A 16,136-nucleotide genomic window follows, 5' to 3' on the forward strand; every position below is an offset into this window, starting at 1 on the left:
CATAAGCAGCAAATAATAGACAGAGCTAAGCAATTCCACAACCAACAGATCACATCCAAGCTCCGCGGCCCTATCATGTCATGAATGGTGGTGGACAATTAAACACCTGACTGGAGGTGGATGCTCCACAGATATCCTCATGCTCAATAATGGAGGATCCCAGCACATCAGAGCAGAAGATAAGGCTGAATCATACGCAACAATCCCGAGTGGATGATCCATCTCTGCCCCCTCCAGAGGTCCGCAGCATCACAGATGTCAGTCATCAGCCAATTGGATTCACTCCATGTGATATCAAGAAATGGTTGAAGGCCCTGGATACTGCAAAGGCTATGGGCCCTGACAATATCCCAGCAATAGTAAGGAAGACTTGTGCTCCAGATGTTACCGCGCCCCTAGCCAAGCTGTTCACGTACAGCTCCAACATTGACATCCACCCGGCAATGTGGAAAATTGTCCAGATATGTCCTTTATACAAAAAACAGGACAAATCCAACCCAGCCAATTACCACCCCATCAGGCTATTCTCAATCATCAGAAAAATACGGTAGCGCAGTGGTTAGTACTGTTTCTTCACAGTGCCAGGGTCCCAGGTTCGATTCCCGGCTTGGGTCACTGTCTGCGGTGTTTGCACGCTCTCCCCGTGTCTGCGTGGGTTTCGTCCCACAAGTCCTGAACGACGTGGCATTAGGTAATTTGGGCATTCTGAATTCTACCCCCATGTACCCATGTGGCGACTAGGGGATTTTCACAGTAACTTCATTGCAGTGTTAATGTAAGCCTACTTGTGACAATAATAAAGATTATTATTATTACATGTAGACCAGACCAGATAAGGATGGCAGATTTCCTTCCCTAAAGGACATTAATGAACCAGATGGGCTTTTACAAAAATCAACGATCATTTCATGATCATCATTAGACTTTTAATTCCAGATTTTTATTGAATTCAAATTTCACCATCTGCAGTGGCTGGATTCAAACCCGGATCCGCAGAGCATTACCTGGGTTTCTGGTTTACTAGTCCAGTGACAGTACCACTACGCCACCGCCTCTCCAAGGTCCTGTATAATTACAGCAAGACATCATTGTTCCTTTGCTCAAATCCTCTTGAAGGCCAACAGGTTATTTGCCTTCTTTACCGCCTGCTGCTTACCTTCAACGACTGGCATATAGAACAGTACAGTACAGGCCCTTCGGCCTTCGATGTTGCGTCGACCTGTGAAACTCCTCTAAAGCCCATCTACACTATTCCCTTATCGTCCATATGCCTATCCAATGACCATTTGAATGCGTTTAGTGTTGGCGAGTCCACTACTCATATGATGACACCCAGGTCACGTTGCACATTCCCTCTCCTAATTTATGATCAATCAGATGATCTGCCTTCCTGTTTTTGCTATCAAAGTGCATAACTTCATATTTATACAAATTATACCACATCCGCCATTCTTTTGCCCACTCACTCAACTTGTCCAAATCACATGGAAGGATCTCTACATCCTCCCACCCAGATTTGTGTTATCTGCAAACTTGGATATATTACATTTAGTTTCCTCATCTAAATCATTAATATATATTGAGATTAGCTGGGGCCCCAGCACTGATCCCTGTGGTACCCCACTCGTTACTGCCTACCGTTAGGAAATTCTTTCATAAATTCATGATGACTCTGTCCAATTGTTCACTGTTTTCTAAGTGCTCTGCTATAAAATCTTTTGACGGGTTCTAAAATTTTCCCGAATACCACCGTCAGACTAACTGGTCTATAAATTCCCTCTCTACCTCCCTTTTTAAATAGTGGGATTATATTAGCTACTCTCCAATCTGCAGGAAATGTCCAGAGTCTATAGAATCTTGGAAGATGACCACCAACGTATCCACTATTGCTAGGGTTACTTCCGTAAGTACTCTGGGATATTGATCATCAGGCCCTGGGGGTTTATAGGCCTTCAATCCCCTCAAATTCCCCAATAACATTTTCTTTATCAATACTGATCTCCTTTGGTTCCTCACTCCCACTCAATCCTGTGTTCTCTAACATTTCTGGTATCTGATTTGTGTCCATTGTGAAGACAGAACCAAAGTATGTATTTAGTTGCTCAGCCATTTTGTTGTTCCCCATTATAAATTCTCCTGTTTCTGATTGCAAGGAACCTACATTTGTCTTCAGTTTTTTTTTCTTCACATACCATGTTGTTTGGAAGAGAGTTCCAGGATTTTGATCCAGCGGTGAAGGAACAAAGATATAGTTTGAAGTCGGGATGGTGCGTGGTTTGGAGGGAAATTTTCAGGTGTGGTTTTCCCATGCCTCTGCTGTGCTTTTCACTAGGCAGAGTGATATCTTGACTAAAGGTTAAGCTACGAGAAGATTTATACAATCTGGGGTTCTATTCTCTTGGATTGAGAAGATTTAAGGGTTGATTGATCAGTGTTTTCTAGATATTAAGGGAAAGGGGCAGAAACGTTTTTCCAATTTGGAGAGTTGAGGACCAGATGACACAAACTAAAAATTAGAGCCTGATCTTTCAGGAGTGAAATTAAGAAACACTAAGGATGGTATAAGTTTGGGAATCTCTTATGCAAACAGCAATTGATGCTATATCAGTTGTTAATTTTAAAACTGAGATTGAGTTGTTAACCAGAGAAATGAAAAGATGTGAGGCCAAGGTAGGTAAATAGAATTAGGATACAGATCAGCATGATATCATTGAATGGTGGTAGAACAGATTCGAGGGGTTAAATGGCCTCCTTCCTGTGGGGCAGCACAGTAGCATAGTGGATAGCACAGTTGCTTCACAGCTCTAGGGTCCCAGGTTTGATTCCCCGCTGGGTCACAGTCCATGCGGAGTCCGCACATTCTCTCTGTGTCTACGTGGGTTTCCTCCGAGTGCTCTGGTTTTCTCCCACAGTCCAAAGACATGCAAGTTAGGTGGATTGGCCATGCTAAATTGCCCTTGGTGTCCAAAAAAGGTTAGATGGGGTTATTGGGTTACAGCAGGGGTGGGCAAACTTTTCCGTGCAAGGGCCACATTCAGAAATTCACAATTTTAAAGGGCCGCATAGTATATTAAGTAAAATAATTACTTCACCCGGTTATGATTCTGGGCGCCTCATATAGAACATAGAACAGTACAGCACAGAACAGGCCCTTTGGCCCTCAGCGTTGTGCCGAGCAATGATCACCCTACTCAAGTCAACGTATCCACCCTATACCAGTAAGTAACCCAACAGCCCCCCCCCCCCCATTAACCTTAAAAAAAAAAATTTTAAATTTAAAAAAAAATTTAAAAAAATTTTTTTTTTTTTTTTAATGACTTGGTGGGCCGCATAAAGACCTTTGGCGGGCCGCATGCGGCCCGCGGGCCATAGTTTGCCCACCCCTGGGTTACAGAGATTGGGTGGAAGTGAGGGCTTAAGTGGGTCGGTGCAGACTCGATGGGCCGAATGGCCTCCTTCTGCACTATGTTCTATGTCTGTTGCAATTGTAATCCTTAACTCTGCTATATGTTTTGCTTTGTCATTCCTCACAGGCATTAATGTTTTGGGTAGTAGATAATTTTCTAATGAGAAAAGGTAAAACTAAAGCTAAACTGGAAGGAGACGTTGGGGAGGACGACTCTAGAAGCAGCAACAAGGTCAGATACAGAAGAGCAGCATCGCATGAGGAGTCTGAGTCCGAGGTAAGCACTTGAATCATGTCACACACTCCATCTCTCGGTATGACTGTGCGATTAATAGATTCCATGGCAAATGTTTCCCCAACCCCCCATCCCGCTCACTCTTGAGAGAACAAGAAAGCGAATGGTTAGAGTCATAGAATGATACCGCACAGAAAGAAACTGGTTGACACATTGTGCGTGTACTGGCTCTTTGAAGGTGCTTTTCCTGTCAGCTCCACACTTTCTTCAAAGGCCTGATTATTTTGTTTTGCTTTCAAGTATTTGTCAAATCTCCTTTTGAAAAAGATTACTGTTACATCTGCTTTCACCACCCTTTCAGGCAGTGCATTCCGGATCATTATACCTCCTTATGGGCACCAAGGTGTAATATTTAAAAAGGCTACACAGTTCTGGGAGGGACAGTTAAGAGCTAGGAGTAGTGCAGAATTTGGTGGAATCATATGAAATATGAAGAGGTCTGAATTAGATTTGCAGTTCAGGCATGTCAATGCACAGTGTGGTTAATAAGGTTCGTGAGCTGCAGACGCAAACACCTATGGGAAAATTATGATGCAGTGATTGGTCATTTACAGCACAGAAAGTGGCCAACAGCCCAGCGAATCCATGCCAGTTCCCTGCGGAGCAATCCAGTCTCTCCCACTACCCTGTAGCCCTGTAAGTTTATTTCCAACAAGTAACTGTCCAATTTCCTTTTGAAATTATTGATTGTTTTTGTAGCCACACACCCGTGGACCCAAGTTCCTTGTTATTACCACTCTGTGTTAAAAAAAGTTTTTTCTCACATTCCCTCAGCTTCTAACACCCAGAATCTTCAATGTGTGCCCCTGGCAATGTGTGCCCACTGGTCTTTGTACGATCAGCAAAGGGGAATAGGTTTTCCTAGTCTGGCTTGTCATAATCTTGGATGCCTCTATCCTGGGGCGGCACGGTAACACAGTGGTTAGCAGAGTTGCTTCACAGTGCAAGGGATCTGGGTTCGATTTCCCGCTGGGTGACTGTCTGTGCGGAGTCTGCACGTTCTCCCCATGTCTGCGTGGGTTTCCTCTGGATGCTCCCGTTTCCTCCCACAATTCCCAAAAGATGTGCTTGTTCGGTGAATTGGACATTCTGAATTCTCCCTCAGTGTACCTGAACAGGCGCCGGAGTTTTAATGTAAGCTTACTTGTGACAATAAAGATAATTATAAATCGCTCCTCGATTTCCTTGCTTCAAGGAGAGCAACCCTTGTAACTAAAAACCTTATGCCTGGAACCATTCTGGTAAATCTCCTCTACACCGTCTTAGTTTTACCAGTGCAACAAAGTCAAGGAGATAGGAAACGGATCAACCTAGGCACCAAAACTGACAATGGCATGCTCAGCCATGTCGACACTGCAAAGTTACTCATACTAACATCAAGGGGCTTGTGCCAAAATTGGGAAATCTGTTCCTCAGACTAGTCAAGCAACAGCCGAACATAATGGCACATTACAGTGTCGCGTTCATCACCACCCCTGGATGTGCTGTGTCCCACTGACATCACAGCTCCACCAGAGGGGGCAATGATATGCAGTCAGGAGTCCTGAGAGTCCTCAACATTGGCTCTGGACCCCATGAAGTCTCATGGCATTAGGTCAAACAAGGGCGAGGAGATCTCTTGCTGATCAGCCCACTTGATTGGTACCCCACCAACAAATATTCACTTCCTCCACCACCGACATACAATGGCAGCAGTATGTACCATCTCCCAAGGCTCTTTCAACAGCACCTTTCAACCCTATGACCTCTAGAAAGCAAGGGAATGACTTCCGGTGGCAGCCATGGAGTGAATGGTCGCACATTGCTGGCTCCCACCCTCGAGGTGGAATTCTAAGGTCCTTTTCCACCCAAATTAAGGGGTGCTGGTTGGTGAAAGGTGCAAGAGCACCGAGGGTCAAGGATGCTCTGTCGTGAGTCCGGTTTATGGCTTATTTGACCAGAAGTGTGACGAGTTGGAGGCAGCAACATGAGCGAGAGGGTATTCAAGGTGCGGTACAAGAAAAGAAGGTGGAGAGTGCTGGGGTGGCATTGCCAACCCAATGGTCTATCGAGTAACTGGTGGAATTTCAAACTGCAAAGTGCCAGCAGCAAAGGCTGGCGGCCTTAGACGACCTGGCAGACCATAGAATCACAGAACCCCTACAGTGCAGAAGGAGGCCATTTAGCCCATTGAGTCTGCACCGACCCTTGGAAAGAGCACCCTACTTAAGCCCATGCGTCTACCCTATAACCCGACCTAATCTTTTGGACACTGAGAGGGAATTTATCATGGCCAATCCACCTAAGCTGCACAACTTTGGACTGTGGGAGGAAACTGGAGCACCCGGAGGAAACCCACGCAGACACGGGGAGAAAGTACAAACTCCACACAGTCACCCGAGGCCGGAATTGAACCTGGGTCCCTGGACCTGTGAGGCAGCAGTACTAACCACTGAGGGTGGCGATCAAGGGAGTGGACCAGAGGTTGGAGGTACAGGGCCTGGCGCTCCAGAAAGTGGAGGCGTCTGTGGGTAAACATGAGGAGTGGCCGTCCTCGATGGAGACCAAGATGGAGCTTGTGGTGGTGAGCCAAAAGAGGTTGAGGGGAAAAATGGAGGACCTCGAGAATCAGTCAAGGAGGCAGAACCTACGGAATGTGGTAACTAGGGGATTTTCACAGTAACTTCATCGCAGTGTTAATGTAAGCCTATTTGTGACAATAATAAAGATTGTTGTTATAAATTGTGTGGGGAAAAACTGAAGTGACATAACAGTAAAACTGTGACCTGATTGGCTGGTAGGGAATCTGTTAAATTTGAAAACAAAAACATTGAAGAAACAAATTAATTAATGAGATAGAGGAGTAACTGAACCTGAGGGCAGAGATTAGTATTTAGCAATTTTACATTAAAAATTTAGCGCCAGGGTCATATAGTTAATTGTAACTTCAATCAAATATCAATTTAATTATTTATTGTGAATTAATTAACTAGTTCATAAATGTCACTCAGCGGGGTGCAGTGCTCTAGGAGCATGCAGGTGGTGGAAAGTGTCATAGATAGGAGTGTTAGAGACGTGGTCACACCCAAGGTGCAGGCAGACAGATGAGTGACCGCTAGAAAGGGCAGGCAGTCAGTGCAGGAATCCCCTGTGGCTGTCCCCCTCTCTAACAGATATACCAATTTGGATACTGTTGAGGGAATAGCCTATCAGGGGGAAACAACAGCAGCCAGAATAGTGACACCACAACTGGCTCTGTTGCTCAGCAGGGGAGGGCAAAGTGCAGGAGGGTGATAGTTATAGCGGACTCTACAGTAAGGGGCACAGATAGGTGCTTCTGTGGACGTGAAAGAGACTCCAGGATGGTGTGTTGCCTCCCTGGTGCCAGGGTCAAGGATGTCTCTGAACGAACACGGAACATCCTAAAGGGGGAGGGTGAACAGCCAGAGGTCGTAGTACACATAGGTACTAACGACATAGGCAGGAAGAGTGATGAGGTCCTGCAGAAGGAGTTCAGGGAGTTAGGCAATAAGCTAAAAAGCAGGACCTCTAGGGTTGTAATCTCAGGATTACTCCCCGTGCCACGTGCCAGTGAGGCTAGAACTAGGAGGATAGTGCAGCTAAACACGTGGCTAAACTGGTGGTGTAGGAGGCAGGGTTTCAGATTTCTGGACCATTGGGATCTCATCCGGGCAGGTGGGACCTGTACAAGAAGGATGGGTTACATCTAAACTGGAGGGGCACTGATATCCTGGCTGGGAGATTTCCGAGAGTCACTCAGGATTTTCACCAGTATGCGGGAGGGTGGGAACCAGAACGGTAGCTTAGAAGGTGTAATAACTGAAGGGAAAATAGAGAACAAAAATGACAGAACAACATAAGAACATAAGAACATAAGAACTAGGAGCAGGAGTAGGCCATCTGGCCCCTCGAGCCTGCTCCGCCATTCAATTAGATCATGGCTGATCTTTTGTGGACTCAGCTCCACTTTCCGGCCCGAACACCATAACTCTTAATCCCTTTATTCTTCAAAAAACGATCTATCTTTACCTTAAAAACATGTAATGAAGGAGCCTCAACTGCTTCACTGGGCAAGGAATTCCATAGATTCACAACCCTTTGGGTGAAGAAGTTCCTCCTAAACTCAGTCCTAAATCTACTTCCCCTTATTTTGAGGCTATGCCCCCTAGTTCTGCTGTCACCCGCCAGTGGAAACAACCTGCCCGCATCTATCCTATCTATTCCCTTCATAATTTTAAATGTTTCTATAAGATCCCCCCTCATCCTTCTAAATTCCAACGAGTACAGTCCCAGTCTACTCAACCTCTCCTCATAATCCAACCCCTTCAGCTCTGGGATTAACCTAGTGAATCTCCTCTGCACACCCTCCAGCGCCAGTACGTCCTTTCTCAAGTAAGGAGACCAAAACTGAACACAATACTCCAGGTGTGGCCGCACTAACACCTTGTACAATTGCAACATCACCCTCAGGCAGAGCAAAAAAAGTAACAAGTGTGAGAAGGGAGGTGGTCAATGCAGGATTGAGAGTGTTCTACTTAAATACGCGCAGTATGCAGAACAAGATAAATGAGCTTGTTGCGCACATTGAAATTGGCCGGTACGATATTGTGGACATCAGAGAGACGTGGCTGCAAGCGGATCAGGGCTGGGAGCTATATATATAATGATATGTGTCCTATCGAAAGGACAGGCAGATGGGCATTATTGGTAAGGAATGAAGTTAAATCGATAGCAAGAAGCGATATAGGATCAGAAGACATAGAATCTTTGTGGGTAGAGTTGAAGAATCGCAAAGGTAAGAAGACCCTGATGGGAGTTATGTACAGTCACCCTACCAGTAGTCAGGATGTGGGGCAGAAAATAAATTGGGAGATAGAAAAGGCATGTGAAAAAGGCAATATCACAATAATCATGGGGGTCTTCAATATGCAGGTGGACTGGGAAAATCAGGTTGGTAATGGATCCCAAGGAAAGGAATTTGTGGAATGTCTAAGATTTTTTTGGAGCAGCTTGTGACGGGGCCCAATTCTGGATTTAGTGATGTGTAATTCATAGAATTTACAGTGCAGAAGGCCACTCGGCCCATCGAGTCTGCACTGGCTCTTGGAAAGAGCACCCTACCCGAGGTCAACACGTCCACCCTATCCCCATAAACCTAGTAACCCCACCCAACACTAAGGGCAATTTTGGACACTAAGGGCACTTTAGCATGGCCAATCCACCTAACCTGTACATCTTTGGACTGTGGGAGAAAACCGGAGCACCCGGAGGAAACCCACGCACACACGGGGAGGATGTGCAGACTCCGCACAGACAGTGACCCAAGCCGGAATCGAACCTGGGACCCTGGAGCTGTGAAGCAATTGTGCTAACCACCATGCTACCGCGCTGCCCACAATGAGGCAGACTTGATTAGGGAACTTAAGTTGAAGGAATCCTTCGGGAGCAGTGACCACAATAGGATTGAATTTACCCTGCAGTTTGAGGGGGAGAAGCTGGAATCAGATGTAACGGCATTACAATTAAATAACGGTAACTACAAAGACATGAGGGAGGAGCTGGCCAGAGTTGATTGGAGAAGGAGACGAGCAGAGAAGACAGTGGAACAGCAATGGCAGGAGTTTTTGGGGGTTACTAGGGAGGCACATTAGAATTTCATCCTGAGGAAGAAATGTGCAAAGGGGAGGACAAGGCAGCTATGGCTGACGAAAGAAGTCAAGGACAGCATAAAAGCAAAAGAAAAAGTCAGAGGATTGGGAAGCCTTTAAAAGCGAGCAGAGGACAACTTAAAAAAGCAATAATGGGGAGAAGATGAAATATGAGTGCAAGCCAGCTAGTAATATAAAAGAAGACAGGAAGAGTTTTTTTTCAATATATAAAAGAGAAGAGAGAGGCAAAACTAGACATTGGACCACTGGAAAATGTGGCTGGAGAAGTAATAATAGGAAACACAGAAATGGCAGACGAACTGAATAGTTACTTTGCATCAGTCTTCATGGTGGAACATGGTGGAAGACACCAATGGGATCCCCGAGCTCCAGGAGAATCAGGGGGCACAGGTGAGTGTACTGGCCATCACTGAGAAGGTTCTGGGGAACCTGAAAGGTCTGAAGGTGGATAAATCACCTGGTCTAGATGAACTACACGCCAGGGTTCTAAAAGCGATAGCTGAGGAGATTGTGGAGGCATTGGTGGTGATCTTTCAGGAATCACTGGAGGCAGGAAGTGTCCCAGAGGACTGGAAAGTGGCTAATTTAACACCGCTGTTTAAGAAGGGAGGGAGGCAGAAGATGGGAAATTATAGGCCGGTTAGCCTGAATTCAGTCATTTGGAGTCCATTTTTTTTTTTAGAAAATATTTTATTGAAGCATTTCTAATTTTCATAGTTTACAGTTTAACACTTTAACAAGACGCAAAAAAAAACTAAAAACAACGTCCCCTACTACCCCCACCCTATTTCCTAATTAGCCGTGTACTAAATTCCGTGTCCTTGTCTTACACTCCCATGCCTCCCATCCCTTACTGCTGCAGTTCAATTTTCCTTGAAGAAGTTGATGAATGGCTGCCACCTCCGGGCAAACCCCTGAATTGACCCTCCCAAGGCGAACTTAATCTTTTCCAGCCTGAGAAACCCGGCCAAGTCGCTGACCCACACTCCTGACTTTGGGGGTTCCGAGTCTTTCCATCCCAGCAAAATCCGTCTCCGGGCTACCAGGGAGGAGAAGGCCAGAAGGCCAGAACATCCACCCCCCCCCCCCCCCCCCAATCTGGCCCCCGGATCTTCTGATGCCCCAAATATTACTAATCCTGGACTCGGGGTAACCCTTCCAGGACCTCTGACATAACGTCCACAAGTCCCTGCCAGAATCCCCTCAATTTCGGACATGCCCAGAACTTATGTACATAATTTGCCGGGCTTCCCCCACAGCGTCCGCACCTATCCTCCACTTCCTCAAAAAGCCTACTCACCTGGGCTACCGTCATGTGGACCCTATGAACCACCTTGAACTTGATCAGGCTAAGTCTGGCACAAGAGAGGATGGATTAACTTTCTTCAAAGCCTTTTCCCATTTCCAACTCTCCTCCCAGCTCCTCTTCACACTTCATTTTCACCTCCCACTCCATCAACTTGTATATCTCCGAGACCCTCCCCTCCCCAACCCCCATTTTTAACATCACCTTATCCTGTAGTCCCATGAGGGGGAGGCGAGGAAAGCTTGGAACCTGCCTCCGGACAAAGTCCTGGAGGTACCGAAACCTGTTCCCACCTGGCAACTCAAACTCTTCCTTCAATGCCTCCAGGCTCGGGAAACCCTCATGGCACTGTGGCTGGCTCTGCTGCACAGAAGGGCGGGAAAAAAGACTGGCAGGGCTATAGTCATAGGGAATTCAATCGTAAGGGGAGTAGACAGGCGTTTCTGTGATCGAAAACGAGACTCCCGAATGGTATGTTGCCTCCCGGGTGCACGGGTCAGGGATGTCTCAGATCGGCTGCAGGACATACTGAAGGGGGAGGGTGAACAGCCAGTTGTCGTGGTGCATATAGGCACCAACGATATAGGTAAAAAAACGGGATGAGGTCCTACAGGGGCTGGTTTAGCACAGAGCTAAAGAGCTGGCTTTTAAAGCAGACCAAGGCAGGCCAGCAGCACGGTTCAATTCCCGTACCAGCCTCCCCGAACAGGCGCCGGAATGTGCTGACTAGGGGCTTTTCACAGTAACTTCATTTGAAGCCTACTTGTGACAATAAGCGATTTTCATTTTTTCATTTCAATCAGAATTTAGGGAATTAGGAGATAAGTTAAAAAGTAGGACCTCAAAGGTAGTAATCTCAGGATTGCGACCAGTGCCACGAAACAGTCAGAGTAGAAATTCAAGAATAGTCAGAATGAATACGTGGCTTGAGAGATGGTGCAGGAGGGAGGGGTTCAGATTTTTGGGACATTGGAACCGGTTCTGGGGGCGATGGGACCATTACAAATCGGATGGTCTACACCTGGGCAGGACTGGAACCAATGTCCTCGGGGATGCTTTTGCTAACACTGTTGGGGAGGTTTTAAACTAATGTAGCAGGGGGATGGGAACCAGATTAGGAAGCTAGAGGTCAGTAAAGAAGCAGCAACTAAAGCCAGTAAGATACTGGATAATAACCTCAATGTGACTAAGGGGAAGAGTAGACAGGGAAGAGATGATGATCGCAAAGGGACAGGTGGTCTGAGGTGCATTTGTTTTAATGTGAGAAGTGTAGCAGGTAAGGCAGATGAATTTAGGGCCTGGATTAGTACCTGGGAATATTATGTTATTGGTATTACTGAGACTTGGTTGAGCGATGGGCAAGACTGGCAACTAAATATCCCAGGGTATAGATGCTTCAGGAGGGATAGAGAGGGAGGTAAAAGGGGTGGAGGAGTTGCATTATTGGTAAGAGATGATATCACAGCTGTGATTAAGGAGGGCACGATGGAGGATTCGAGCACTGAGGCAATATGGATAGAGCTAAGAAATACGAAGGGTGCAGTAACATCGTTGGGACTTTACTATAGGCCTCCCAAAAACGAGCGTGAAGTAGAGGTACAAATATGTAGACAGATTATAGAACAATGTAGGAACAATAGGGTGGTTGTGATGGGAGGTTTTAACTTCCCCAACATTGAATGGGACTCATGTAGTGTTGGAGGCGTAGATGGAGCAGAGTTTGTAAGGAGCATCCAGGAGATTTTTTTAGAGCAGTATGTAAATAGACCAACTCGGGAAGGGGCCATACTGGACCTGGTATTGGGGCATGATCCCAGCCAGGTGGTTGAAGTTTCAGTCGGTGATTACTTTGGGAATAGCGATCACAATTCCATAAGTTTTAGAATACTCATGGACAAAGATGAGAGTGGTCCTAAAGGAAGAGTGCTAAATTGGGGAAAGGCCAAATATAACAAAATTCGGCAGGAGCTAGGGAATGTGGATTGGGAGCAGCTGTTTAAGGGTAAATCCACATTTGAAATTTGGGAGTCTTTTAAGGAAAGATTGATTAGAGTGCAGGACAGACATGTCCCTGTGAAAATGAGGGATAGAAATGGCAAGATTAGGGAACCATGGATGACAGGTGGAATTGTGAGACTAGCTAAGATGAAAAAGGAAGCATACATAAGATCGAGGCGACTCAAAACTGATGAAGCTTTGGAGGAATATCGGGAAAGTAGGACGAATCTCAAACGCGCAATAAAGAGGGCTAAAAGGGGTCATGAAATATCTTTGGCTAACAGGGTTAAGGAAAATCCCAAAGCCTTTTATTCGTATATAAGGAGCAAGAGGATAACTAGAGAAAGGATTGGTCCACTCAAAGACAAAAGAGGGAATTTATGAGTGGACTCAGAGGAAATGGGTGAGATTCTTAATGAGTACTTTGCATCGGTATTCACCAAGGAGAGGGACATGACGGATGTTGAGGCTAGGGATGGATGTTTAAATACTCTAAGTCAAGTAGTCATAAGGAAGGGGGAGGTTTTGGGTATTCTAAAAGGCATTAAGGTGGACAAGTCCCCAGGACCGGATGGGATCTATCCCAGGTTAATGAGGGAAGCGAGGGACGAAATAGCTGGGGCCTTAACAGGTATCTTTGCAGCATCCTTGAGCACGGGTGAGGCCCAGAGGACTGGAGAATTGCTAATGTTGTCCCTTTGTTTAAGAAGGGTAGCAGGGATAATCCAGGGAATTATAGACCTGTGAGCTTGACGTCAGTGGTAGGCAAACTGTTGGAGAAGACACTGAGGCATAGGATCTATTCACATTTGGAAGAAAATTGTGATAGGCAGCATGGTTTTGTGCAGGGATGGTCATGTCTTACAAACCTAATAGAATTCTTTGAGAAAGTGACAAAGTTAATTGATGAGGGAAAGGCTGTAGATGTCATATACATGGACTTCAGTAAGGCGTTTGATAAAATTTCCCATGGCAGGTTGATGGAAAAAGTGAAGTCGTATGGGGTTCAGGGTGTACTAGCTAGATGGATAAAGAACTGGCTGGGCAACAGGAGACAGAGTAGTGGTGGAAGGGAGTGGCTCAAAATGGAGAAAGGTGACTAGTGGTGTTCTACAGGGATCTGTGCTCGGACCACTGTTGTTTGTCATATACGTAAATGATCTTGACGAAGGTATAGGTGGTCTGATTAGCAAGTTTGCAGACAATGCTAAGATTGGTGGAGTTGCAGATAGTGAGGAGGACTGTCAGAGAATACAGCAAAATATAGATAGATTGGAGAGTTGGGCAGAGACGTGGCAGATGGAGTTCAATGCAGGCAAATGCGAGGTGATGCATTTTGGAAGATCTAATTCAAGAGCGGACTATACGGTCAATGGAAGAGTCCTGGGGACAATTGACGTACAGAGATCTGGGAGTTCAGGTCCATTGTACCCTGAAGGTGGCAACGCAGGTCGATAAGTGGTCAAGAAGGCACACAGCATGCTTGCCTTCATCGGACGGGGTATTGAGTACAAGAGTCGGCAGGTCATGTACAGTTGAATAGGACTTTGGTGAGGCCACATTTATAATACTGCGTGCAGTTCTGGTCGCCACATTACCAGAAGGATGTGGATGCTTTGGAGAGGGTGCAGAGGAGGTTCACCAGGATGTTGCCTGGTATGGTGGGTGCTAGCTATGAAGAAATGTTGAGTAGATTAGGATTGTTTTCGTTGGAAAGACGGAGGTTGAGGGGGGACCTGATTGAGGTCTACAAAATTATGAGAGGTATGGACAGGGTGGATAGCAACAAGCTTTTTCCAAGAGTGGGGGTGACAATTACAAGGGGTCACGATTTCAAGGTGCGAGGGGGAAAATTTAAAGGAGATGTGCGTGGAAAGTTTTTTACGCAGAGGGTGGTGGGTGCCTGGAACGTTTTGCCAGCGGAGGTGGTAGAGGCGGGCACGATAGCATCATTTAAGATGCGTCTAGACAGATACATGAACGGGCGGGGAACAGAGGGAAGTAGATCCTTGGAAAATAGGTGACAGGTTTGGTAAAGGATCTGGATCAGCGCAGGCTGGGAGGGCCGAAGGCCCTGTTCCTGTGCTGTAATTTTCTTTTCTTTGAATGAAGAGATCCCCAAATCTCTCAATCCCTGTTTGCTGCCACCTCCTAAAGCCCCCATCCAGCACACCTCAGGAACAAAACATTGTTTGTCACAGATCGGTAACCACACTGATGCTCCCTCCAATCTCATGTGCGTCTCTCTTGTCCCCAGACCCTCAGGGCTGCCCCCACGGCAGAGCTTATGGAGTACCGAGCCGGCGAGAACGGTAGGGGCACCGTCAATAAAGCCTCCAAACTCGTACCCTTGCAGGATGCCGCCTCTACTTGCTCCCAAACCGGCTGCTCCCCCACTATCCACTTCCTGAGCATCGATATGTTGGCCGCCCAGTAATAATTAATGAAACTTGGGAGGGCCAAGCCCCCCTCTCTGTTCCAGGAATGCCTTTTTCACCCTCGGGGCGTCACCAGCCCACATAAAACCGAAGATCGCCGCATTCATTTTCCTAAAAAAAGCCTTCAGGACAAAGATCGGGAGACATTGAAAAAAGAACAGCAGTCTCACGGGGACCGTCATCTTCATCGTCTGCACCTTCCCTGCCAGTGTCAGCGGGAGCATGTCCCACCTGCGGAAATCCCTTTTCATCTGATCGACCGCTTTACCCAGATTTAACTTGTGGAGCTGTCCCCAATCCTTAGCCACCTGAATCCCCAGATACCTAAAGCTCCTCCTCACCATCTTAAAAGGTAACCCCCTCAGTCTCCTTTCCTGCCCCCGTGCCTGAATTGCAAACACCTCGCTCTTTCCCATGTTTAACTTGTAACCTCTTACTCATCTAAACTCCAGTGAATACAAGCCTAACCTTTCCTCATAAGACAACCCACCCATTCCAGGTATTAGTCTAATAAACCTTCTCTGAACTGTTAATGCATTTACACCTTTCCTTAAAGAAGGAGACCAATAGTGTACATAGTACACAACAAAAACAGAAAATACTGGACAATCTCAGCAGGTCTGACAGCATCTGTGGAGAGAGAAGGGATCTAACGTTTCGAGTCTGGATGACTCTTTGTCGAAGCTGCAGAGAACTGGAAATAGGGTCAGATTTATACTGTTGTGGGGGGGGGGGGCATGGAGCACTGGGGTGGATAGGGGGCCAGTGATAGGTGGAGATTGAGTGTACATAGTACTCCAGGTATGGTCTCACCAGTGCCCTCTACAACTGAAGCATAACCTATTACTTGTTGCTATTAGCCCAAACCTGAATGTTGTCCAGGTCTTCCTGTATGCACGCATGGACTGCATCAGTATCTGAGGAGCTGTGATGGATCTGAACACTGCACAATCCTCAGTGAACATTCCCGCTTCTGATGTTGTGATGAAGGGAAAGTAATTGAAACAGCTGAAGATGGTTGAGC

At 46.4% G+C, this 16,136-nt stretch overlaps 1 protein-coding gene across 1 annotated transcript in view; it reads left to right on the top strand.

Annotated features, from left to right (window-relative positions):
- LOC119973697 (store-operated calcium entry regulator STIMATE-like) overlaps positions 1-16,136 on the top strand; it is a 194,117-nt gene that overhangs the window by 116,677 nt on the left and 61,304 nt on the right. The window contains exon 7 of the mRNA XM_038812072.1: positions 3,534-3,683. Coding sequence (XP_038668000.1) covers positions 3,534-3,683 — 150 coding nt within the window. The remainder of the gene's footprint in view (positions 1-3,533; positions 3,684-16,136) is intronic.

Source organism: Scyliorhinus canicula, chromosome 11, assembly GCF_902713615.1.
Source record: "Scyliorhinus canicula chromosome 11, sScyCan1.1, whole genome shotgun sequence".
NCBI classification, from domain to species: Eukaryota; Metazoa; Chordata; class Chondrichthyes; order Carcharhiniformes; family Scyliorhinidae; genus Scyliorhinus; species Scyliorhinus canicula.